The sequence below is a fragment of the Chelonia mydas genome, chromosome 7, assembly GCF_015237465.2.
Source record: "Chelonia mydas isolate rCheMyd1 chromosome 7, rCheMyd1.pri.v2, whole genome shotgun sequence".
NCBI lineage: Eukaryota > Metazoa > Chordata > Testudines > Cheloniidae > Chelonia > Chelonia mydas.
Genome location: NC_057853.1, coordinates 74,858,514 through 74,885,700, shown reverse-complemented (window position 1 = coordinate 74,885,700; position 27,187 = coordinate 74,858,514). Strand labels below are relative to the sequence as shown.

At 39.3% G+C, this 27,187-nt stretch overlaps 1 protein-coding gene across 3 annotated transcripts in view; it reads left to right on the top strand.

Moving 5' to 3' along the window:
• FAM13C (family with sequence similarity 13 member C) overlaps positions 1 to 27,187 on the top strand; it is a 220,291-nt gene that overhangs the window by 45,692 nt on the left and 147,412 nt on the right. For all 3 annotated transcript variants that reach the window (XM_043550246.1, XM_043550247.1, XM_037904807.2), the window contains exon 6: positions 11,041 to 11,084. In XM_043550246.1, coding sequence (XP_043406181.1) covers positions 11,041 to 11,084 — 44 coding nt within the window. The remainder of the gene's footprint in view (positions 1 to 11,040; positions 11,085 to 27,187) is intronic.

The following is a 27,187-nucleotide window of genomic DNA, read 5'->3' as shown; positions in this document are numbered from 1 at the left end:
GTACAGCGGAAATGAGCATAGACTCTCTCTATTAATATCTATCCTTACACAAACAAAATGTATTTTCAGTTCTTCAGCTAATGAAGCACTGTGGGAACTAGGCAGGGAAGGGCTTGGGAATAACTCTACAAGGAAGAAATCCAAATGTTTGTTGGCAAAAGCTGCATAATGCAATAAGTTTGCTTGGTAAGAGCCAATAATAACAAGGACCTGGACAGCTTAAATAAAAAGAGGCACTGAAATTTTACATGCCGCCTGGATACAGAGAAATCCCAAAGATCATTTCAAAGAACGCTTAATTTATGTTTTATTGCAGTCAAAATACTTGGGGGGAGAGAGAAGGAGAAGAGGAACTAGAATCCCAAATGGACTGTGGGAAAGATCTTGTATTTCTCTTAGTTTAGTTCCAAATTTTCAATAAGAAATCTATCCTTTTCTTGCTACATCAGACTGCAGTAATAATAATAATAATAATTACTAAAGCATGTGTTGGCTCAAAGTCAGCAAGAATCAGTGTCTTAGCATCTATCACTATCAAACTTTAACAAAAGTTGCCATAGAAGCAGCTCAGTATGTTATAAATTGAGACTGCAATCAAACTTAATGTGCATCACCATTATAAGGATTTCAAAGGAATACATTCATTAAGGAGCACTAATTACTTTTACAATATATGTTAGAATTTTTTGTGCTCAAGGCAAGAGTTTTACAGGATTAAATGTGCTCGTCTGGGTAGAATATGGACATTTAAACTGTTATATAATAGAGGTGTTGCAACTTGTGGACTTCTAGTACATACTAAAAGCAACTGCATACAAACAGTGTTGCCAGGTCCATGAAGGCAATGAACAATTTTTTTTGGAGAAACTACCAAAAGGGAAAAAAAGGCAATATAGTGACTTAGCGCATTCTCCTTTTAAAAAAGGACCTTTTAGTTCTGATCCATAGATCGGTTTCAGAGTAGCAGCCGTGTTAGTCTGTATTCGCAAAAAGAAAAGGAGTACTTGTGGCACCTTAGAGACTAACCAATTTATTTGAGCATAAGCATAAGCTTTCGTGAGCTACAGCTCACTTCGTCTTTTTTCATGGTCTGTGTGTATATAAATCTCCTCACTGTATTTTCCACTTTATGCATCCGATGAAGTGAGCTGTCGCTCACGAAAGCTTATGCTCAAATAAATTGGTTAGTCTCTAAGGTGCCACAAGTACTCCTTGATCCATAGATCAACGCTTGTCGCTTACTTGTGACCTCTTATTAATCAGTTCCGTCTCAAGCCTTGCAGTATCAGTCCTTATGGAGTCAGAAGGAGATCTTGAGTATACTGGTGAAAATCCATGGGGCAGTGGAGCTATGGCAATTTACACCAGCTGAGTATTTGCTCCATGGAGTTACTCTAAATTTATACTGGTACAAGGGAGCTCAGAATCTGGCCCAAGATTTGTAAGTGAATTAGATCTATTAGAATTGTGACTGTCTTGTGTAAGACTAAGAACACTCAAACTATTCCTAAAGACCTTGCCATATATAAAACTGTCATTGGGCTACTTGAATACTATTAGATCCTAATATTTCTGCCTACTTAATGGAAACAAAGATGGGGAAAAAATGAAGACACTTAGTGTTATTGATGGTGCCAATGGAAAGATACCTATGTGCTTCAGATCAGCTCCCAAAAGAGGAATTGGAGGAAATTCGGGCTTATGACTTGCAATGCATTATATACGCTGAACACCTTGATGGAGGAGAAACATAACTAGTGCATCTTGTCTTTTGAATGTTAAATTAAAACTAGCATTGATGCCATCTGGCACTGTTGCTTTAACTCAGGAGGTGCCACTTAAATAGGCTTCTTCAATTTTTTTTAATGTTGTCTGGGCCAGAACAAACATTTTAAGCATAACAGGGATGCAGCATGAGTCATGTTTGTACATATGATTGATTCATCTGTCTACATCCAAAGCTGAAACAGGAGAGTTTACTTTGGGAATGATTTTTGTTTCTAGACCATAAAACACTTATTTAAGGTTACATTCTAGAACTATGTTCAGCCTTAAAGTACTCTATATTGCTACAAATTAACTAAGGAAGTCCAGGAATTCATGCAGTTTGCCAGTAGACAGTAGAGCTCTTTGCCTGTAATCTTTTTTCTTTCGTTAGTTGCTTTTCTCTGACGATTATCTTCCAGTCTCTCTTTCTTTGTATTTTATTAAGTAACAGGCTGAGCTACACATTTCAAACTCTAAGAATATATGTGACCAAGTTACCTTTGCACCAAATACTAAGTACAGCCTTGTTTCTCTTGGATTGCTCTTTCCAAGAACCAATTCATAATATGTGCTGATAATATAATAATATATGTTAATAGGGAGCAAAGAAGTTGCTAGTACATGCATTAGCCTACCCAATTAGACTTGAAATAAGTCTAGATAGCTAGCTGGGCTTTTCTATTCAATACACTTTACAACAGTTAATGCTCGTAAAGGTCAACTTGTTAAGGCCGTCATATGAATGCAACAATTAAATATATCAATCTTCATACCTGGAAGATAAAAGTGAAGAAAATTATATCATATGTGGCATTAGGAAAAATGGTTCATTTTTGGTTGTGAGTCCAAAAATAAATCAATAATGCTGTCATGAGTTGGTTTTGCTGGGTCCAAACATAATAGGAATCATATTTTGTTAACTGGCCACTTTGGAAACATTTTTGTGGTATTGGAACAGTGCATAAAAACCTGAAATACTCACAAAGGTAGAAAAGAAATATGAATACAAATAAAATTAGTTTAGTTAAGAAAATAATCAAATGAAGAAACAGTTACCTTACTATTTCATGGTGATGTGTGCTATGTTGAGTGACACAAAATAACAAATTAATATCCTAAAAAGGAACAACTGGGATAAAGTCCTTAATTAAAATCATTCAGATAAATTTAATCAGAACACATCTTTAATGTAGCATTACACCTTTTCCTACACAATACCATGTGGGACTGATTGTCTTTCTTCTCCCCTCCCAAGTGTCTGGCAAAAAATAGTAACAACTAGATCAGTATATGACTCTAATTTTCTCTTATCTGATCTTCAGTAGTGTGTGCTTCAAGGGTGCATATAAATATGGATCAGGTCTTTCACTCTTTTCCCTACTGTATTAAAAGAGGAAGTGCTCTCATTGTCTGATACTGGTGAAATTAGCTAGATTTTTAAAATCTGAGATGGTTTCTGCAAAATTTGAAATTGGTTTTGTTTGTCTGCCAGGAACAGTGTCCCACTGAGACCCTGTTTCCCTTCCATTTTCTTAAGCAAACTGATCAAATAACTTGGTTACTTCAGAAATCTGTTTTGTCCTTTGATTTAACGATATTCACTCATAATTAGTTGAACACCACACCCGGTGCTCCTGAGAGTAAATATCAGATTCTCTGGACTGTGCACAATTTGATACTTGACACTAGTGCATAATGAGGAAGTAAATATGTGCAAGCATGCACGGACACACACACACGCGCAATCAGTGGCAGGTACAGTAATGTGGTGATCAGAAAATCCACTAAATTAAAATAATTTCACATGAAAGGAGAAACTTCTTTAGTATTTCTTGGCACAGTTGCAGAACGTTGGCAGGCTTTTATGCCTTTCTGGTAATTTAAGGAGGGGAAAGTTATATATTGACAATATTGACAGTTGAGTCACTGAAGCACGTCTAGGTCTGGTTCCTGCTGAGGTGACTATGCAGGAATAACATTTAAGCCTGCAGTCCTGAAATGTAATGAAGTAGAAATTCCTGATAGTTTAAATACAATAGGCTAGCACTAATGTAGAACCTTGACCTGAATGTGACTTCAGAGTTACTGTGCCTTTTCTATTAATTTGTATGAGAGATGGGTATATAGTATACCAGTACACACATTCATGGTATAATTCCTTCACAATAGATCCTGCTGCTGGCTGGAAAAGTAGCTACTGAGCAACACAAACAATATTGGTTTCTTACACAATGTTACACCTGCCATGTGGTATATTGATGAGTTCACATGGCAAGTCTTCTGAAGTCAAATGCAATTATAACATAATTGGAATTACAAAATGTGATTATACTGACAAGTCTATTTTAAAACAAACAAGCAACCTTGTTAAATGGAGTCAATATTCATCAGATGTAACACTAGTTTGTATTAAAAAAAAAAAAAAAGAAAAAAAAAAAAAGAAAAAGCTAAACCAAAGCATTTCTGTAAAAAAACAAACACTTTAGAAAGCATCTACATTCATAGTTAAGGAACCACTTTGGAAACTATGGAAAATGCAGTTAATATCACCCAAGCAACTTTAACTGTGCCTTCAGATCTCCATGGTGAAAGCAATCAGAGATGGAAACAGCCTTATCCATCCATTACACTAGTTCCTCTCTTCCATGACTAGCAAAAGTTCAACTCTTTTAACTAGTTGAACCGTGTGGTACTTGTGCAGTCTCCAAGCTTTTTATGGTAATACACAGCCTGTGGAAAGATATAAGTTTACAAATTCCTGATAAGACAGCCAGGTCTACTGTTCACAAAGATTCCATGTGCTACTAATTATGCAAGTGTCATAAGGTATAGAGTTAATGTACCGGGGGAGATTCTTATGGCACAAAAGGGGGTTAGGCACTCAGTTTATGACTTTCCATTAGGTTTTGATGCCAAACTCCCTTAGCCCTTTTGAAAAATCTCATTCCCTATATATGTACAAACCTTCTAAGGGGCAATCATGACAAGAGATTTATATGGAAAAAATAGAGCTCACTTTGGAGACAGTATTGGAGTAATGTACCTATGAAAGCATTAATTTGCTTTCCCACAGTTTCAAATGCTTTGTTTTGTTTTAAAGTTGATGAATTTCTGTGCTTTCATGAAGATTTTTGTTCCATTTAAATATTCTTAGGGTTTTCTTTTGCTTTTTTCAAAAGAGGTTGCTGGCATATATGAAAAATTAATTCCAATTTAAAGGGTTGTGTTGGTTTTTTTTGGAGGGTGATGGGGGTTTGGCCTGGGAACTTTTTTGTTTTTCAAAAATAGTTTACAAATTTCTCAGTAATAGAAGAGCTGGCAGACATAAATAACACAGGGACTCTGGTGGATCTCAGAACTGGAAGCTGTGCGGGATGGAATGTATTCCAATCCAGACTGCTTCCTCTCCTTGCACTCTCCCAACCATTCTTCCCAAACCTATGTAGTTTTCCTAGTTCTTCCAGACAGGAGTCCCTTGTCTCCAAAGTGATTCCTTGTCTGTCACTTCTTACCATGGCTATCCTCACCTATTCCAAGCAGATTTCATACAATTTTGTTGGTTACAGGCATACCAAGCAGTGTATGATACATATAGTATATCATGTTCTTAATTTTTTTCTTTAAATTGTGCTTGTTTTGGTATTTATGCAAAGACCTGTTACTATCCAGCTTCTTGCTGTCACCCCCCGCCCCCCTGCCAAAAAGTCAGTTATACTCCACTAGTGTAGCACAGCAAGATCAATTCTTGATTTTATAGGTGAAGCATTATGAGAAAACTTCTGAAAGGTAGGTGACAAGAAGAGTTTGAACTCCCATATCTTCAAAATACCTTGTGTAATTTGTTTGAAACTTACCAGAAAAATTCTATCCTGAGAAAGGGTCTGTTGTTTGAAGTTTCAAGTAGATGGGTCTGATTTTGGGTGGATTGAAAGTTGGTTTTAAGATGAAATTAGCTTCAACCTTAGCTTAAAAAGAGCCTAGCACCTCTCAACCGTATGGACTTCATGATAATGTTGCATATTTGAAATTTGCCTCAGCACAATTCTGTGGAGAACTAGGGATCATATTGTTGTTATGATGATACAATCTGAGTTTTCTGTACAAATCTCTGAAGTTACAATGAAATGAGATCCATGTATGGTATCTCAAGGTCTAAAAAGTATTTTTTTTTCTGTTTGCGGGAGTGGGGAAGGAGCAAGATGGAAGGAAAATTTTACACAAAGCCAAAGTATATTTTAAAATACATCCCCCAAAAAAGGGAATTTAGAATTAAAACAGCCCCATTTAATTAGGTCATTACAACAAAGCTTGTTTTGAGGTTCATAACAGTGTTATCTTGCTTATGTGCAGCAACAGTGAGGCAAACTGTGCTCACAGATTTAGCTCAGTTTCAAGTTCTCTCTCACTTGGCACAATGCTGTGATTCAATTTTCACACATTGGAAGGGTACTTTTTTTTAATTTAAAAACAGTTTCCATTAATTAAAAAAAATTGTAGATTTTTTTTTTCAGTTTTTTTTTTTAAAGCTTACTTTTACAAACTTTTGGCCAAATTCAAACTGAGAGTATCTCACTAAATTTCTTATGAACTTAGACATTTTATGACTTGGCAAGGTGGCATTGTATTATGAGAAGTTCAGAAAGGCTGTCCGCATCAAGTCTCATTTAAATCAGAAGGGAAAAGATGGCAAAAGCAAAAATACTTTGCGAGTAACAATTTGTAGTAAACTTTGACAACTTCAGTGATACTTAAATATCTTTTTCTAATCCCAGTATTTAATTGTGGTGGTAGATGCTAAACATCTATCTTTGAATGTTTGGTTATTTTTTATAAATTCATGGTTTTTCAGGATTGTAATTATAATGCCACCCTCTTCTTCTCAGTCAAACCAATATAGACCTCTGCTTAAACTCTCTCAAACTCCACTTGTTTAATAACAAGTAATCCCAACAGCTAACGGGTACTCCTGAATTCTAATGTCACTAATTTATAATGCAAGTAGAGCACTGGCAAAAGATTTTACACATTTTAGTGATGCATGACTTTCTTCTGCATCGAAATAATGCATCACAAGAAAACTGAGTGATGAACTAGAGATATTTGCCATGGGTGACTTAGTCTGAGGTCATATAACCACAAGACTGCACTGACTATTAAATACCATATTAGACATAGTGATGAAATATTTTAAAGAGCTCTCTAAAGGTACCCATCCATAAAAGATGCATATGAGCATTATATAATTATATTCAGAAAATGGAATCTTAATAAGAGTTTGTATTGATTGTCATCAACTACCTCCCATGGAAAATGCCTGCTGTTTTTGCAATACGAATCTAAATATTTGAATTTTGTCTCGAACTCTGAATATGAATATAAATTCTGGTTATTTTCAGTTCAGCAGTTCAGTAAATAAAGTGATGTGTTTGTGGATGACTGAATGTCTGGAGAGTAGTTGAACCAAGTGATAATTGCTAGTTAACAAAAAGAATACAAAGTACTGATTCAAAACATTGTGGAGAAGGTGGTGGGTAAACAAGGTGTGTATCTTTAGAGTGTGTTACAACTTCTCTAAAGATTCCCACTCCTGCAGGTAAATTCATTAGCTTATATGATGGCTCTTGCTGGTGCAGATCCTGGCAGAGTGCACCAGTGGTGAAAAGTCCCCCAGTTGCGACTCTTGGAATACTGGGATGGGGCTGAAGAGGGCCAGCACAACCATAAAAGGTGAGAGGTACTTGCTGGGGAGGGGATAAAGCTAAGGCAACTAAGGGAGGTTGCTAATTCAGCACATCTCCACTGTAAGCTCCAAGGAAGCTCATAAGGAAACCTTAAACTGGGGGTGAACCTTACCTTACAGACCCTGCTATTATCTGATCATTTACCTCAGATTTAGTCTTCTTGAGGTCCACACTGAAAGAAAATAAAACTCTTCTGGATCTTTTAATACCCTTTCCCCACAAGTGGGCAGACTTAGGTTTGTGCTGGTGGAGCAATCGCTCTAGTTGTGCTTGACACCTCCATTTGTAAGTAAAATTTCAGTAAATACCTGTCCTCAAGTGCAGATTTACCCTGTATTCCTGTGCTTTACAACACCAAACTTCATACACTGGCCCAGTTTCCTTCCAGTCTTCTTGGAACATCAGGATTCCTTCTCTGTTTGAAGGACTCCAAACACACTGTATTAATATACCATGTTCCAGCCAGAATCCACTCTATCACACAGGGATTTTCAAAAGATCCTAGAGGCTTTACTCATTCATTAGAAATGTTAGCTACAAAAAGGGCAGAAGGTTTATCTTGTGCTATTCAATACTAATAAAATAATAGTAATGACTGAAAGTAGCCCTTAGTTTTGCATTCTTACTTACAACAGACTGATTGCATTGAATATAGCTGAAGACTTGTCTTCAGCATATACGATTCTCAAATCTAATACTAAGCTGATCGCAAAACTATATGGATGCAAAGGGATTTTCCAGTTGGTTTCATGAACCGCATCCCTGATATTAACAGTCAATGCAAGAGGTTAAAAAAGCCTCTGAGCCGAAGCCTAGTTTGAAATGGGCCTGATAATGCAACTCTTTGGAAAAAATATTGTTGGACACAGAATATCATTTACTTTCCAAACAGATTTTAATCTGCAGTTAGTTCCAGTAAAAGAATGTGATATCTGTTATCTTGGCTTCAGAGAACCCATTTTTAAATTCTTGGAAGCAATCACTAATTGGCACAATTTCTTGCAACAGCTGCCAAGATCCTTGGAGAATCACCACTTTTACTTAGAGAAACCCATGTGAAATAGTAGAACAATTCAGTGTACTCAAGTTGCTATGAAGTAAATGTTGAAATTGTCTGTTCTAATGATATATTGTTTATATACCTGTTCTATTCCTACAGCAGAAACACAGTGTATTAATACATATTTCCAGTGTGGTCTGATTCCAGGAAGAATCTGACAAATAACTGCTCCAGTTCAAGAAAGTACTTATAACATAAGTCCATTTTGTTAATCATGTGCTGAAGTGCTTTCCTTAATAGGAATGCTTTCCTGACTCAGGAGCAAAAAAGGTTTTGGTGAAGAAGCTGCCTGTGAAGCAACAGACTACGAAGGGGGCAAAGGCAGCTATTAAGATCTTTTGGGGGTATAATAGAAGTTGACATCCTGCTTAGCAACATCATCTGATGTTCCATTTTTGGTCTGACCCTTGATAGCAGTTTGATTTTCATTGTTTTGGGCTTTTTTTTGGTCTCTGAGTTTAGCTGGGTCTTGTGGGTTTTCTTCCCTGGGATTAATGTGAAGAAAAGGAGCGGAAGTGTATGAACATAGTTTCATTTTGGCTGAAGGTTTGTTGGCTGTTACAGCTTGCATTCTCCAGCTCTGAAAAGTAGCAAATAGTAAGGTGTGAGGCTGAAATTTAAACAAGACAAATTGACAACTTCCTGTTTACCGTCAGAGGAATCTTTACTGTAGTTTTCTTATCGATGGACCCTGGCTGTGCCTTTAAGAAAGAAAGAGGGGAGGGAGGAAAGAAAATATGTAGTGCTGTAAACTTTCATTTCAAAGCTGAACATAACCAGTGCTCTAAAGCATTGAACTAAATGCTCTATTGACTACTGGACTCCTTATCTTCCTCTTTATCTGGGCATTATTAATATAACAATATAAATGATTGAAAATTGGATAGGCTTGTGCAATTTGTGAAATTCCTCTTAGCATATTGCCCTGTGCGTATAAATCTAGGTCTTGATTCAGCAAAGCACTTACATCCATGCCAGTCCAATTTAGCAAAGCACTTAAATGTGTTTCATTTTAAGAAACATGCTTCTTAAATTCTTAAAGATCAACATGTGCTTAAGTGCTTTGCTCAATTGAAACCTAAAGTAGAGATTTTCCAAATCAAAAATAAATTGTGTAAGATTGATTGACAGAGATTAGGATCAATTATATTGGGATCAGTCTCTCTTATACATATATGATTAAGTTCTTCCTGTCTTGTCTCTGCCTCACTAATAATGAGAAAGTTATGTTATAGATTCTGTGATCATAGAAAAAATTATTGGAAAGAAATTGTCTGTATGTCCAAGTTATAAAATGGTAAATTGTTTTGCTTTCCTAACCTCCTTGTTGTTCACCTCACCAGGGATGGGACCCCTGGACCACCACCAAGATTTGCAGGATACAGTTCCAGCAATAGAGATATGGCCAAACCAGAACCGTTTATCCAATTTTCTGCCTTGCCCCTGAAAGTTGGTGGTTCAGGTGACACAAAATCTGAGTCCAAACTATACCTGCCTTTGGTTATATGAAACCAAAACTCTACTTAAGATGTTTACAAAACAAAAACCTAGCCTAGCTATCTTAAATGGCAGAACATTCCAGCTAGTTTAGAGACTGCCATTGCATTGTCTTGCTTATCTACAGTTGTTCATTGGCCCTTCTCACAGATGCTTCCCTCATTCCTCTAAGAGTTTTTACATAAATTCAAAGCAACACCTCCAGTTTCTTACCAAGGTTACCAGTTATAGGACAATCACATCTGTTACCATTGAGAACACAAGTCTAATTCATGCAGGCTTTTACAGATTCCATGACCCTCTCAACAGAAGAGATAAATGTATGTTATAGATGGGACTGATTTACCAAGTTTGAATCTAGATTCAAGCTTTCCCTATAGTTCAGGGCGATTGGATACAGGATTTTGGCTCAGTCCACTAAAGGGCTAAAAGCCTGTCACAAATGCTGGATCTGGACTAAACTTTCAATATTGAGGGAAGTTCAGAACCAGAGTTTTAGTCTGAGCCATCTCTAATTTACTTAATACTAAAATGTAGACTAATAGAAAAAAAAACTCAGATTTTTCTAATAAATAGGGCTCCATTCTATATTATTACTTCAATATAGATTCTATACAAATGCACTCTAATTTTCCGAGCAATTTTCTTGCACTTCTATTATTGTTGAGTTAATGTATTACTGTTCCATATGTAGAAATAATGCCATTAATAATAATTTGGTAGAGTTATTAAAATATACTTTCCAAACCATTTCTAGTAAAATGTTGTAAATGCGTTTTCTGTTCCCTCAGAAGGAATGTGAACTAAGAAAAGGATAAGGTGCAATCTTAGCTATTACAAGAAAATTACAAGCACTTGAATGAATAAGGAATGTTTATTAAATAATTACATTTTCTCCTAAAAATGGACAAGGTCTCAGGCAAGGTGGTCTCTGTCTGAAAGCGTATGGGTTCTGAATGTTCTGTTTTTTTTCAGAAAAACAACCGAGAGGACGCAGAAAGAACCAGTTACAAGTTAAGGTAAGATGAAAACGCCAGTTATCTAAGTGTTGTTTCAATGGTTTTGGTACCATGCAATGGTGCATTGATTTGGGCCAGGGGATAAGCTGTTGGCAGCTGCTCTGTAACTAGGAAATTATTCTTAGTCAAGGGATTTACTGGTGATCGGCTCAGTATGAGTGTCTAAAAATCAGGCTGTGAAGTCAGTTTCTCTGTCTCTGGCCTGGTGACTATTTATACATACAAAGTGGAACAATTGCAGTAGGAAAGACTGAGTGAAATATACCCAAGAATAGTGAATAGCCTGGTGGTTAGGGCACTCGCCTGGGGTTTGGGTGTGACATGCCACAGTATGCAGTCTGGACTGTTGGATTGTTGTGCCCCCTTAATTCTCCATTCTGGTGTGCACTAGGGTCTGCTTTGCTGTGTGAGCAGCCAGTCACCCCCAGCTTCTAGCTTGCAAGTTACCCCCCAGACATATACCATATACCAGCCACTCCTGAATTACATATTGGGCAACCGCCACATCCCTGGTGTCAGCCTTGCATCCCAGAAATTACTCGTGAGGGCATTCTGCACCGAAAAATTAAAAATTCTCCACTAAAAAAATTAAAAATTCTGTGCACAATATTTTAAAATTCTGCAAAATTCTGGAAATTTTATCTGTCAAATAAATGTGGAGGTTCCAGCATGGCATTGGGCAGCACAGGCCACTGGCTGCACAGAGATAGAAGATCGCTGTGCAGTTCTCTTCCCCCACACTGGGACATGGACTAAGCAATGAGGCTGCACCCAACTCTGATACAGCGCAACACCCCAGGGCCCTGCCCCTCCATGCCAGATGCACCAGGTGTGAGCAGGCAGGCTCAGCAAGGCAGGATCCAAGTGGGGGGGGGCAGGTGTGGGTTGAGAGGGTTCTGTGTGGGGCAATCTGCATGTGGGCAGCTCAGTGGGGGATCTGAGTGTTGAGGGAGGAGGAATCTGGATGCACAGGGGTTTGTTGGGGAGTGGTTCTGGGTGCAACAGTAATGAGACTCTGCAGGGGGTCCAGGTGAAGGTGATTGGGGCTCAGCAGAGGGAGAGCTGGGTGTGTGGGGGATAGAGCTAGGCAGGGGGCTCTGGGTGTGGGGCGCTCGGGGAGGGGGGGTCCAGATGCTGGGGGAGTGGGGCTCAGTGGGGTGGGGATCCAGGTGCAGCTGGTTGTGACTTGGTAGGGTGGGGATCTGGGTGTGGGTGGCTCATTAGGGTAGTCCAGATGCAGGGGTAGTGGGGCTCGTGGCGGGGGGGGGGTCTCGATGTAGGGGTGTGAGACTCAGTGGGAGGGTCTGGATATGAGGGGGTCTGGATGTACGGGGTTGGACGGATTCAGGAGCAGCTCCCTGTAATGTGATCCCTCCACCTGCAGCTGAGGAGTGATGGGTGCTGGATGCACAGGGTGAGGGGGAGTTTGCAGAGCTTCCTACAGCCGGGGAAGAAATCTAGGGGTGGGTCCGACACGGCCTGGGATGCTGTGCAGGGGAAGAGGAAGTCCCATCCTCCCCAGCCCAGCCAGACTAGCAGCTGAGCCTGGCACAGGGTAGGAGTCACCAGCCAGGTCTTCCCCAGCCCCTCAGTGATTTACCTCTCTGCCGGCTGCCCTGCGCACCCAAAACATACTGCTGGGGAGGGTCGCATGACTGCTCTCGTGGCTTCCCTTTGCTTCCCCATCAGAAAATCATTTTTCTGTGGAAAAGCAAAGAAATCTGCGGAGCACATAAATTCTGCACATTTGCAGTGGCGCAGAATCCCCCCAGGAGTAAGAAATGTACCATCTTGTACTGTTCAGTTACTTACTGAACAGTACAAGCTCATAAGATTCATCAGTTTGACAAAGAAATTGATCGTACACCAGTTCTGGTTAGCCTGAGTAGATTCCCCAAACACTTTAGCCAGAAACACACTGGTTTAAATTAAATATTAAAAGCAGAAGGATTTCTCTCACCCCAAACTTCACAGCAGTTCTTTCTAGCTGGAGCACCTAGTTAGGACCAACCCTTCCCATAGTGTCAATGGAGTTTCTTTGTCTCCCCAGTGATCTGGCTTCCTTGTGTAGAGCTGGAGGAGGAGAGGCAGGAGAAGTGATGTCTGCCCCTCATTTATACTTTTCTACAAGTGCTAGAAAAATCCATGCTGCGTCATGAAGTTAGGCAGCCCCCATGACCTATGTGAGCTTCCCATTGTCCTTCACGTGAACGGAAAATTCTTGCTCATACCTTTTGTCCATTTGAGGCTTGACGTGTGAGGCCTCTGTGTTTACAGTTTCTTTGCCCTCTCTGAGGGGCTAGTCTGTGGACATTTCCCAGACTCACAGTATATTTCAGTGACAAACATATAGCGGACTCTCATAACTCCATATATAATGATGGTAATACACACATTTTGACAGAACAAGGATGCACAACAGATTATAACTTTCCAAATGATACCCCAGAAGGTATACTTTGTACAAAACATGTCATAATCATATCACAGTGGTGATTATGAAGGTTTTAGGTGCTATGTTGAGATAAGTGTATCACAGTGGGAGACCTGGAATCAAGTCCCTATTCCAAATTAAGCCCTGCTCTGCCTGAATGTGGGTGGCCAAATCCGGGGGAAGTGCCCTAATCACCAGCTATTAGCTATTCTGGAGTCTGTGGTGGGTCTCTCTTGTTTTTTATGACAAATATTGAAAGGTCTCAGCATCATCCTGAAGTGGTATGGGGAAAATATTTGAAAAATTTTGGGAAGAGAAATGCTTTTACGACAAATATATTGAGTGATGATTTAGCCACTGAAAAATTATTGTAAATGTTGCTTCCATTTTTGTTTAAAAATCCATTAAAGCACTATAATGGATGCCAAACTTATTATCCTCTATAATGAAAAACAATGGAAGATCTTGTGTGGTTTGGGGGCTTCAGATTATTTCCCAGAGTGCTTTGGGAAACCTGACATGCTAAAGTATTCCTCTTAATATGCTGCTGTTTGCTATGCCAAATATACAGCACATTAATAAACTGCATTAGTTTGGAAATGGATTTGAGTGAACTAGGAATAATATGAGGTCTTAGAAAAAGCAATTAAAGAGAGGACAAACCAGCATCTCTCAAAAGCTATGGAAATGCTAATGGAGCAATGAGCAGATACAAAATATCATTTGGTAGACAATAGGAGAAAAAATCCAAAGGATATTACCTCCAATTACAGAGCATAGCGCCGCATGTATTTAATCTTTAAATTGGTTTTGATCATTTTTATGGAGATAAATAAATCTTTGTTCATTGAGACCATATCTTCTAACTAATGTTTTTGTGTGTGGACTGTGTTTAGTAGGAGACCATGGGAGTGTTCTTCTAAGGTTCTCCTTTAGCTCAGGGATATCCTCACTTTCATCTCTCCCTGCCCATCCAAAGATTCAATGGGACATTTCCATGTCTCAGACACAAACACAGCTGCTGATTTGAGAGGTACATTGGTGCTGCAAACTCATACCATTTCATATCAGTCAGTCAGGCCTGTGTAAGAATGTACATGTGGCTGGAACAATCTAGACAGTTCCAGATTTGTAGTGTTGAGTTCTACCCAAGGGTGGGAACCTACAGAGTCAATTCTTGATGAGGAATCTATAGATCAATTTTGAGAGGCCAACATTGAGTATGCCTGTTTATATTATTAGCAATCCAAAGTTACATGCTTAATAATTATTAATGATTTAACAGGTTGTTAGGTTTCAGAGTAGCAGCCATGTTAGTCTATATTCGCAAAAAGAAAAGGAGTACTTGTGGCACCTTAGAGACTAACAAATTTATTTGAGCATAAGCTTTCGTGAGTGCTTCCGATGAAGTGAGCTGTAGCTCATGAAAGCTTATGCTCAAATACATTTGTTAGTCTCTAAGGTGCCACAAGTACTCCTTTTCTTTTAACAGGTTGTGATACAGTAAGAGCTGGCCTGAACATTTTCCCCTCTTGAGAACAAAACTAGAACTATGAAAGTTTAAAAAAGAAAACAAAAACAGAAAACCCCCACAAAGGCATTACATTAGTGGTGTCCACACATACTCCAGTTGAAATCTTTCTCAGGAGCCACCTTGTGGCCAACTCCTTGAAGATGACACAGTTGATAAGTACCAGTGGGTCTTAGTAATCTTTCCAGTGGGCAACAGTGAATAATAATGTCAAATGTAATGGTACCCTAAAGCTGTCCCACAAGTTACTCCTGATGGTACCACCATCAGGTTGTAAAATCACAGCTGATCTTAAAGAAAAGGGGTGTATCATGAGACTAATTCCATTGTACAGATAGCAGGGAAGATCCAGGGTGCACTTTAAACTGTAAAATACAGGGCCCATGTGAAAGGACTATTGGGTCTGGTTGACACCTACCTGCTGCACTGGAGATGAGGGGTCAGCTATCCATCTGGTACTTGGTGGGACCCACTACTCCAGGGGCGAAGCTGGCTATCTATCATACCAACTGCTTCACAGAAGAGACCTGTCATGTAAAAGTAAACTCTCAAGGAGTGAATTTTGTGGCAAGGGAAAGTTTTGTGGTATGCATCATTAATATTGACAACAAGGGGGAATGAACATAAACCAAAACAGGGAAAGATTAGGTTAAAGGATTTTTTATATAAGTATTAAAGTCAGCAGGGCCTAATGCAATTCAACCTAGCTAACTGAAGCAATCTCGGAAAGGTGAACAATTATTTTTGAGAACTCAAGGAAGATGGCTGAGGTCTCGGAGGACTGCAGAAAGGAAATCATAATACGTATCTTTAAAAAGTGGAACAAAGAGGACCCGGGGAATTCCAGACCAGTCATCCTAACTTCAATATCTGGAGAAATAGTGGAACAAATTATTGAGCAGTCAGTTTGTAAGCACCTAGAGGATAATAGGATTATAAGAAATAGCCAGCATGAATTTCTCAAGAACAAATCGTGCCAAACCAACCTAATTTTCTTCTTTGATGGGCCTAGTGGATGGGGGGAAGCAGTAGACGTGATCTATCTTGATTTCAATAAGACATATCTAGTGGGATCCCATGGGGTCAGTCCTAGATCTCGTGCCATTCAATATTTCCATTACTGATTTGAATAAAGTAGTGGAGAGTTTGCTTATAAAATCTGCAGATGACACCAAGCTGGTAGGGTTTGCAAGGACCAGATTAGGTCTCAAAATGACCTTGACAAACTAGAGAACTGTGAACAAGATGAAATTCAATAAAGACAAGTGAAAATTATTTCACGTAAGAAAGAAAAATTAAATAAACAACTATAAAATGGGAAATAACTGGCTAGGTAGATAGTACTTCTGATGGGATCTGCGGGTTACAGTGGATCACAAATTGAATGAGTCAACAATGTGATGCAGCTGCAAAAACGGCTAATATTATTTTGAACTGTATTAAAAGGAGTTTCATATGTAAGTAATTGTCCCACTCTACTCTGCACTGGTAATCAAATGTGTTGCGGACACACAATTAAGTATTCTTAAAAATAATTATTTTAGTTAATGTCTAATCTTTTGATAAATACTGTGACACCCTGGCACCCCAATATTCAGCACTGTCATGTAATTAGGATATGTTTTGTACAAAGTATGCCTTGGTAGGTATCATTCTAAAGGTCTTGATCTGCTAGACATTAATATCTCATTGGATTGTATGTGCTTCCATTGTATGTGAAGTTATGAAGTTGGCTGTGTATGTGCCACTGAAACATGTTGTGAGTTGAAAACACCCACAAGCAGCCTTTCCGGTACAACAGTAAAAAGGCCAAACAACGTTAATGGCTTACTGAGGAAATGCACGCAAGCACAAGGATTACCCCAGGAACTGTATACAATAGAAACCTCTCAGAGATAGCACTACACAATGGGAACTCTTTGACCCAGGTCACAGTAAAAGAGCTTTCCAGCAAGTGGGAAGAAGAAATAAAAGGGGGACAATGACATCATGTGGGGACCTCATTCTCCCTACAACAACACACCTGGAAACACTTGAGGAATAAAGACTGAACAGGGGGGAAGTGATGGTCCCAGGCTAAAGGGATTTCTAGCCTGTGTATGAAAACCTGAGGAAACCCAAACTGAAAAGCCAAGGCAGCTCATGTTTTAAGAATCTGCCAGCCTATTTATCACTCAAGGTGAGAAATTTGCCAATTCATATCCTACCTATCTAGTATGTTAAGCTCAGCTTGCGGTTTTGTTTATTTGCTAGGTAATCTGCTTTGATCTGTTTGCTATAGCTTCTAATCACTTCAAATCTATCCTTTTGTAGTCAATAAACTTATTTTATGTTGTAATCTAAACCAGTGAGCTTTGACTGGAGTCCTTGGGGAAAACCTGTGGTTGGTTACTACAAGTGTGCATTGTTTTCTTCACATTGAGGGAGAGGCGGACTGGGTATTAAACCCATATACTGGCCAGATTTGACCAGGGCAGGATGGATCTGCTCTGGGGTCCCAGGCTGGGAAGCTGGTGGTTAGAGAGCCTACATTGAACTGCATCTGGGTGTGTCCCTATCTGTGTGAATGCTGGTGAAAGCTTGGAGGGCTTTGCAACTTGTCACAGCAGTACAGTGTAAGAGGGAGCCCAGGCTCGTGGATCAGAGGGCTCAGTGGTACCCCAGTTCCAGGTGGCACCCCAGGGGGAATCAGTAACAAATACATCCATAAAAAAGAAATTACAATGGTAACCCCATTACGAAGATCAATTAATCACCTTGAAAGGGAAATACACCCGTTTCGGCTTCTGTGTTGTACAGCTGCCTCTGAGATTGATAAGAGGGCTAATTATTGTTCACCTAGTTTCAGGACAGTGATACAATATGACTATGTGTAACTTATTATATAATGCGTTCATGTAGTGTCTGGGACAGGTTCCACAGTGCAAACCCATTGAGAAGAAACACTGTATGAGAAAGGCATAGCTTTCTCTTTTATATTCCTGTTAGAATGCTGCCTCTTTTTTTTTTTTTTTTTTTTCTTCAGTTGTTACCCTAGTGGTCTGCTCTGAAGACATAAAGTTGATGTATGTGGCTGGAAAATAAGATTAGCAAAATGATATTTTCATTTTTGTAAATCTGATGATGAGTCAGACTGCCAGTTAGACAGCTAATGATTTCTGTTATTTTAACGTTATATAGCAGGGAATGTTTTTCATTAAGCTAGTATAATGTAATGCCCTTTAAAAGTGCTTCCATATACCGATTAACTGATTTTCTGTTTTACTCCAATGTGACTTAACTTGACTGCCTGTACAAATGGCATCGATTTAGGAATCTGATTTACAAAAAAGTGTTTGATGTCTCCTAGCATGCCTAGTTGGACAACTTCAACTGCTTTAATTAAAATTGTATACTGAGGACAAATCAATCAAGTGGTGATGGTTGTTTTGTTGTTTGTTCTGGAGGGATGAAATATTCATGCACAAGTTCTACAGCACTTCTAGAAGTGCTGCAGTGTTTTCAGAGAGAATTCATAGTAGCAGTTTCATTTCATAGGCACTAGATTGTCAATTTTTACTTGTTTATACATAAATATGAGCTGATTGGATTAGCTGCGCTGTCAGTTAAATTCAAGGACATTTGGGGGAGTGTGCATGAAATAGTGCAACCAGTGTTTTTTGGAATGGTGGTGAGGGGCAGGTGTTATGGTTGTAAAACAGCACAAAAATGGTGAATAAAGTAATTTGTGTTGCTTCCTCTGCATCCACCATGCTTTCTGCACAGCCACCACTACTCCATGAATATGCTGTCCTAACTCTGAGCATTTCCAGTACTCTACCAGGTTACAGCTCCAAAAAGTATCCAACAAACCTGCCTTTCTCATGGCATCTGGTGATCCAGACAACCGTTTCTCCACTCAAATCCTCAGATGGCACAAAGCACTTCTTGAGCATTGGCCTGCTAAACCCCGGGTTGTGAGTTCAATCCTTGAGGGGGCCATTTGGGGATCTGGGGCAAAAATTGGGGATTGGTCCCGCTTTGAGCAGGGGGTTGGACTAGATGATCTCCTGAGATCCCTTCCAACCTTGATATTCTGAGATTCTACCTATCACAGCTCATATGGAGAGGAACTGTCCAAGGAAATAGAAAGCAGACATAAGAAATCAAATTCCAGACATCTAACAACTATACATTGCACAAGGTCTAGGCACAGGCCGAAAGCAGTCAGTAAAAAGCAACACGAATTAAAGTTAATGATGATGAATGCAAAATCTGCCACTTACAAACAATACACAACTTTATGAGTAATGAGGCTAAATGACACCATGAGCCCTGTGCTGCCCAACCTCATCCAACCAGAAATGGATATCCTGTCTGAGTTTGTGATGGGTCAAGAAGACAGACAGTTCTGCATTCATCTTTTCTGCAAACATCAAATCCAAGAGAGGTGCCTCAGGGAAGACAACTTTATTCAAATTAATTCATCTAGCAATAGAAACAAGCTAAAGCTAACAGATTTTTGTTATTATTTATGGACCTCCACAGATTAAAGGATTCATAAGAGTTCACTGATATCTTGTCAGCAATGGTGGTGAAATACCCTAGACATATTGTCCAGGGAGAATTCAAAATGCATATCTACAAGGCAAACACCATAAAATGTATCTCCACACTTACATCCGTAGGACTTTCACAGGTCATTGCTGGTTCAGTCCACAAAGCCTGTCACAATCTGGACCTGATCTTCACAACCCAGCCACTGGTTTGGACAGACCATCGCTTCAGTGAGGCGGTGGTCAGAGATCATGTACTCCTAGGCAACAAGAAAGACCAATTACCCTGATTTGACAAGACTCATGGAGGTCAAAAAAATTCCAAAGCCTGCTAAAGGACAACAGTATTTCATCTACGGAATGAGGAGTTGAGGACCTGATAAATCATTGTGCTTGAATGCTAGCCTCCACCATCAACATGGTGGGCCCCAAATGGCCCCTTCCTCCCTACTGCCCAACAGATCTCCTTGATTTTCTGATATCCTGCACCTGATGAAAAGAAAGGGGCAGAAACTTCAGCAGTGATGGTGGAAAAACAAAGGATGATACAGACAGGATGAAATATAACAAATTCCTCCAACCCTATGCCAAGGCCATATTACAGACCAAGAGAACATTCTCATCAGCCACAGTTGAAGCTTACAAATCACACCTCAAGAAGCTATCCAGTCTTGAGTACCTACATCAAAACCAAGCATCAAGTGCTGCTAAGTACTATCATTTCTTTTCACAGAAAACATTCTAGAAGTCTTCTCAAACAGCATGAATCTACTCTGCCTGTACTCATCAACTAACCAACAGCCCACATACAATTCCTGGAGTTCAGTATATTCACTCATCAGGAAGTTCTGGACATCCTAAAAGAATCATGACCTAAGATTTGTGAATATGACTCAGGTCTTGCCTGTTTTATGAAATAGAGTCCTAAACTCGTGACTGAAATAGCCAATGCGCCTCACTCAGAGAGAGAATCTTCCTTTACTCCTTCAAACACACAATAGTCCAACAACCAGTGCTGACGAAACCCACCTGGTTCTAGCCAGCTACCACCCAGAATCAAACTTCCCATTCCAGAGCAAGCTCCTAGATAAGCTACCCAAAGGCTAACTACAAGCTCATCTAATTGAAGCTAGACTAGACACAGTCTAGATTCAGACTAGGACCTAGAACTGAAACCACCTTATTGGCACTGATGTATGATCTCCTATCAATGGATAGAGTGCAGACCTCTAATCTCCCCCTTCTGGACCTCTTTGCAGCATTTGATGCTGTCAACTGTGAGAATGGATATAGCTGTCTTGCCTGAGAGGGGTCTAGGATAATGTGCTAAAATGGTTTGGGTTTTTCCTGAAGGATGCACCCAGTAAGTAATGATGTGAAACTGCACCTCCACACTAGACCCCTCACTTGTGGTGTCCCACAAGAATCCGTTCTTTCTCTGGTCCTTTTCAACATCTACCTGCAACCACTAGGTGAACTGACCAAATGACACAGACTCAGGTGCCAGCAGTAGGCAAATGACACACAGCTCTACTTATCCTTCACCACATATGACCACACTATTACCACTAGGATGGCTTTGTGCTTAGAAAAGATCAGCTTGTGGATGAAGAACAGCTGGCTGAAGCTGAACCTGAGCAAGACAAAAGTGAGGCTGGTGAGCAGAGGAAAGCAGTTTGAAGAGTTTGCAGCCAAAGTGCAATCTCCTTTGTCCAAGGTTCACACTCAAAATTGGTCAGTTCAGTCTGTATTTTGGGAGTACTCTTGGATTCCTTACTAATGCTGAGCTGTAATATAGCAGAACCTATGACTAATGCTTTCTACCATATCCAGTTAGTCTGCCAAGATGGAATAGTCTCCTACCTATGATCTGCCCTCAATTATTCATGCCTTCATTGCCTCTAAGGCAGACTATATAATGTGGTTTACTTGGGCATGAAGCCTTCAGCCCTTTAGAAAATCCAGCTAGTACAAAATGCTACAGCTCATCTGCTCAGCAACACAAACTACCAAGAACCCATCAAACCTATTCTCTGCTCTCTATGCTGTCTTCCCATAAAATATCAAATCAACTTGGTCCTTATCTTCAAGCTGCTTCATGGGCTGGGCCCAGTATATCTAAAAGATCATCTAAGGTTCTAGGATGAAAACCGTGATTGACAACGCAGCTCCTCTAGAACAATAGAATTCTGTACAATATTGGTAAAGGTCATATGTGATGAAGACAGAAATTTCTTTGGGGGTTGGTCCAAGACTGTGGAACAAATGCCCACAGGAATTAAGGATCCTTACATACCTCACCACCTTCTGCTTCATGTGCAGGGCACATTTTTTTGATCTGACCTTCTATAACGTGGAAACAGACATATTTCAAAAATACCACCCAAAAAACAAGCAACCAAAAAATCTGTACCAAAATACACTCTTTAATGCACACGTTTCTCCCCTTGGGGAGTGGATGAGAGACCAAACATGTAACAGATACTAGTCATGTTGCTTAATGCACTACTGGAAGGAGATTGGATACTATCGTGATGAGTACAGTATACAAAACTATATAGAATAGAATAGACATCTTTTTTCAAATTTTACCATCTTAATATGCCATACCAGCTCCTTGAAGATGATAGTGTTATGACTCATTGAAATGATAGTCTTACTGTAGGATGTAGTCAATCATGAACAAATAACAAAATACACTTTTGGTTTCCTTAATAAAAGTATTTATTTGATAATAGGTTTCTGAGGTTGATACTTGAAGTACAGATGGGTTTGAAGACACTCATTCTTGTGACCTAGTGTCATCAGTTGAGAGGAATTTGCTCTACTAATTTGTGTTAAGAAAAAGTCAGCAACTAGTTTATGCAACTGGGTCAGCTACTGCCTGGAAAAAAGCACGTTTAACTAGCTGTTAAATATTTAGCAATGCAGGCCCTAATCTGCATTGAGAGAGAGAGAAAGCGAGAGAGTGTCTCATCTGGATACATTCTTTTTATTACACAAAACTCTTACACTGTAATTTACCTCCATTTTTAAAAAGTAACAAAATTATAGCCTAAATGGAAAGCATTAAAACTAGGAGCCATAAACACTTTTTCCTCCAAAAGGAAACATTGAATACAAAATATCACCATTCCGTTTATTCTCATGACTGGCCCATATTCAAAAGAGAAATTAAGCTTCCATGTGGGTTAATTTGAGCTAATTCACATACTATGAGTTGGCACTTTTTGCCACTCACCATTTTGGTTTTCTCTCCTGGGCCATCCTTTGCTGTTGAGCTCTCAGTTGCAGCTTTCTTGTACTGATGTTCACATCCCTGATTAATCAAGGGAACCTGTGATACACAACCCTGTCCATTACTGGGCCTGTCTGGGTGGGGAGATCTGGGGACTGTTCAAAGAACCTGGAGGAGACTGAATTAACTCTAAAAATTCTGCTGCATGGGTGGAGGGGAGAGAGTGCAGGGACTTCTGCTTCTAGAAAGGGATTTCCAGTTGCCTTGGCTGCCCAGGAAGGAGGTCCAGGTACTGCTGCTACCTGAAAGGGGTGTGGGTGGGGAAGGGCAATCGAATCTCCACTGTTACAAAGCGGTGGGCTAGGTGCTGTTGCTGCACAGGAGGTGGGTGTGGAAGTGGGTTTTGAGAAGACACTTTTGCTGCCTCAGAAGAGAGACACATTGCTGAGTAACCCAGTAGCCATCAGCAGACTTCTTGTAACAAAACAGCATCTCAAGCTAGCATAGAGGAGCTATACCAGACAGTCCAGAGCTAAGTTTGGCTTTGTTCTGTAAGCCGTCTCCGCAGTGAAGAGGATTAACAACTGACTTTCTAAATGTCAGTGTTAATCACAGCTTTCGTTTTGAAGTCCCAAAACTAGGGCCTTTTAGGCCACAAATGTTAACCCTTGCTATATTGCTGAACTTTTCCCCCCTCTCTTCTTCTCATACTCTCCCATGTCCCCTTTCCTCTTGCTTTCTTTCCTTCCCTCTTTCCCCTATCTTCCTTCTGCCTTTGATTTTAAAATTCTGTTAGGTTGCTATTCTGCTGAGTCACCCTTTCAGTGACTGACCAAGTGCTGCTTTTACAGCAGACTGGAAACTCTAGGGAGTATCGAGAGCAACTCCAGTAGCAAATTTCAGAACAGGCCTAGTACATACTGGTGGCCACAGGGCCGCAGTTCCCCTCTCTTCCCCCAGATGCACTCTTATAACTATGGAGACCAAGCTGGCAAAATTAAAAAAGGGCAAATATGTAATCTATGGTTCTTCTTTAATTAATGTCTGCAACAATCATTCATTGGTCACTTCCCAGTGTGCACGGTTTGCATCTTGTCACCTGCTCCCATCATTGCTTTGATGTCAACAGTCTGCTGTCTCAGCATTTAAAAAACAACAATACTTGGCAATTGTCACTCCTTTGGTTTCTGAGATACCAGCAACCCTCTATACCTACAATAGGAGTTAGCCATGGTAACTATAGGGCCAATCTGTGTTAATAGTTGGTAAATGTGGACTTTTTAAATGGCTCACTAATACTGGACATTATCTTTTTCAGTTCATGCTTTAAATTGAGATTTTTATCTCTGCTTTCAGGGTAAACGTTGAGGGTTTTGAGACCTGTGATAGTAATGTCGGATTGGGTGCCATGTCTTTTCTTTAATGCCTTTGGTTCAACACTAAGTTCTGTTTTCAGCGTTGGTAGCATTCCTTTCACGCAGGAAATGTTGGAAGCAGAAAATCCAGGTTTGAATAATTTCTTGATAATGTGAGATTACTATTACAAGTAATTTGGAAATCTGATTTACCCTTCCCACCACCAATATCCTCTGTTACTGGTTTTAGTCTGGGATTTTCAAAGAAACATAAAGTCTTGTCTACACACATGCTTGCACCAGCTTAGTTAAAGAAGGCAAACCCTTACAGGGACACTTTTATTTTGATTAGGAGTAGCTTACTTTGGTTTATCTTCAACTTGCTTCTAACAGATTTATACTGAACTGAAATAAATCTTGCTAAACTGAAATAAATGCCCACACAGTCTTTTGCACTGATTTAATTAAAGCTGTTTTAAATTGCCCCATATGTTAAACTGATGCAAGTTTTGTGTGCTGACAAGGCCTTCTAGAGTTAGGTGCTCAACTTTCAATGGGAGCTGGACACCTAAATCTCTCATAGCCCTTTGAAAAACCCAGCCTTAATTGTTTTCGTTGTCCAGATTTACGCTTTTTCTATATATGCTAGCCCACCAGATGTTCAAAGGAGACAAGTCAGGCAACTTTGAGGCCTAGGCATGTTGACTTACAGATCTTAACACACATGTAAAACTAGTCCAGCAGAATTAGGTGGCAATGAAGGGGATATCATTAATTGTATAACTGCACCCACTTGCAAGAAATACTGTGCAAAATTTCTCGGTTTCATGTCTCAGTCTCAGGGTAAAAATGGAATCTTTCAAGCAAGTCGCAAAATGAAAACTGAGAAACTTTCCCCAACCTTTTTATTTGTTGGCACTGAATATGGCAATGCCACCCTTTGAGAAGCTTTTATCAGCTCTCTTTACACAAGTGTAAACCAGTTAGTTCATTTTTGGTAGTGAGAGAGCAGAAGAGTACAGGTCTATCAATCCAACAAGTATAAACCCGTTGTGCGAGTATAAACCTCCATATTTTCCTCCACTCTCCTCGAAAAGTAGATAGTAAAATTTGCAGATTGATTCAGTCTAAACTTTCACCATGGCTGCAGGTTAACACAACTTTCTTTGCAGAAAGCATGGCAAAATGTTAGGATGAGGAAAATGGGATTTTTCCCAGAAATTTTGTCAGGGCAAGGTTTTACCATAATTACAGATCCCCATATAATCAGTGCTACGGTGGTATCTCCAAAAGCAAAAATAACCTTTTTAGGAGGTTGAGGTGTATCAACTGTGTAGGTGAGGTTGAAGGAATAGAATAACATGGACTATTATTTCCCTACTGATTTTAGTGTAATTATACTATGTTTTTATAAGTGCTTCAGGTTCTGTAGGTAGAGAGAGATACTAATCTAAATTGAAACTTACACTATAGATGACCTTGAGCTGCAAAATTCAGCACTTCCCCAAAATCAAGAGGGAATTGGGCTTATCTCTAGTTTGCATAGCACATTTTATAGCTTAGCACCCACATTCAGTCCTGGCGTAAACAGGCACCATTCTATCGACTACAGTGGAATATAGGAACTGCCATGTAGTATCAGACCATCTAAGACCGTTATGTTGACTCTGACAATGCTGAATACTAGATACTTCAGTGGAAGGTGTTTAAAAGAAACACCCCACCATTGTGAACAATTTCTTCCTAACCTCACGCATTTACTGATTGTCTTACGGTGCTGAGTATTATTCTAACTAGTGCAATTGCAGATTATATTCTTATTCAGAAATGTATTATAAATGGAATTGCACCTGTTTATGCCAGGGATGCATTTTGTCCTTAGGTATCTGCATAATAAGTTGTATGCTGCTAGTACTGTGCATGAGCCATTTGAATTTTCTTCATGAGGGCCCCCCATATAATGTGTTCTCAATAAACCAGTTACATTTATTCTGCATGTCAAATCTTATTTCTGCATCTAGGTGTCCAAATAGTGTTAATGTTTGTGGGTTTTTCTTCTTCTTGTATCTTTCAGCTTTGAGCAGAAAATTTCAAAGCTATTTGTGGATTATAGTAATTTTGAAGAAATCTAATTCCATCTGATTCTGACAAAACAAGGAATTTGCGGGAATTGACAAAAAGCTCTATTTGTTAAACACAAAAGCTGATTGAACACTGAAAATATGTCCTTTCCAACCCGCTCTACTAGACAGTAGTGTGCTCAGAATTTAAAATTAGTATGTAAAAGCATTCAGAATAAACTGCCAGAAGGAAGTGGTAAAATTATTCAAGTTCAGTCTTATACCAAGAGTATTATCCAAAGTGTACTCTGATCTATTGGAAGTATCATAACTTTAAACTTGCTGCATGATTTATTTAGGCAGGGACTTTCAGATATGTCTAAGGGAGTTGGCACCCTACTTTATTTGAATTGCAGTGGGAACTGGACGCCTGATTCCTGTAGGCTCCTTTGAAAATTTCAGCACTGTTTATTTGCACTTGTACTACATTCATTTCATATGCTAACACTAGAGCTGGGGAAACAATGGGTTTTTTGGTTCACTGGCAATTCTGAAAAATGTGTTGGGTTGAACAAATCCTTCTTCTTTAGCAAAATTAAAAAGTTTTGTTTCTATTTCTGCCACTTTTAAACATTTTTTGTTTTAAATAAAGTTAAAAGAAATTTTGAAATGAAAAGTCATTTTGAACCAAAAAATCAAAATGGTTCTTTAGGAACAATCAAAACAAAATGTTTTGATTTTGTCAGAATTTTTTTTTGTGGGGGAGAAAGGGGTTGTCCAAGCAATTTGGCAAAATTGACAGAAATTTGCAGGATGTTGTGATGTAGCTAATGCTGCATTTTTCACTGAAGAATGTAATGAGAAATTTTTTTCCCAGCTCAAGCTAACTCATAATATTCTAAAAGAAATTAAAAACAAAATAAAACTGAAAGCAAAACTCCCAGAGGCCT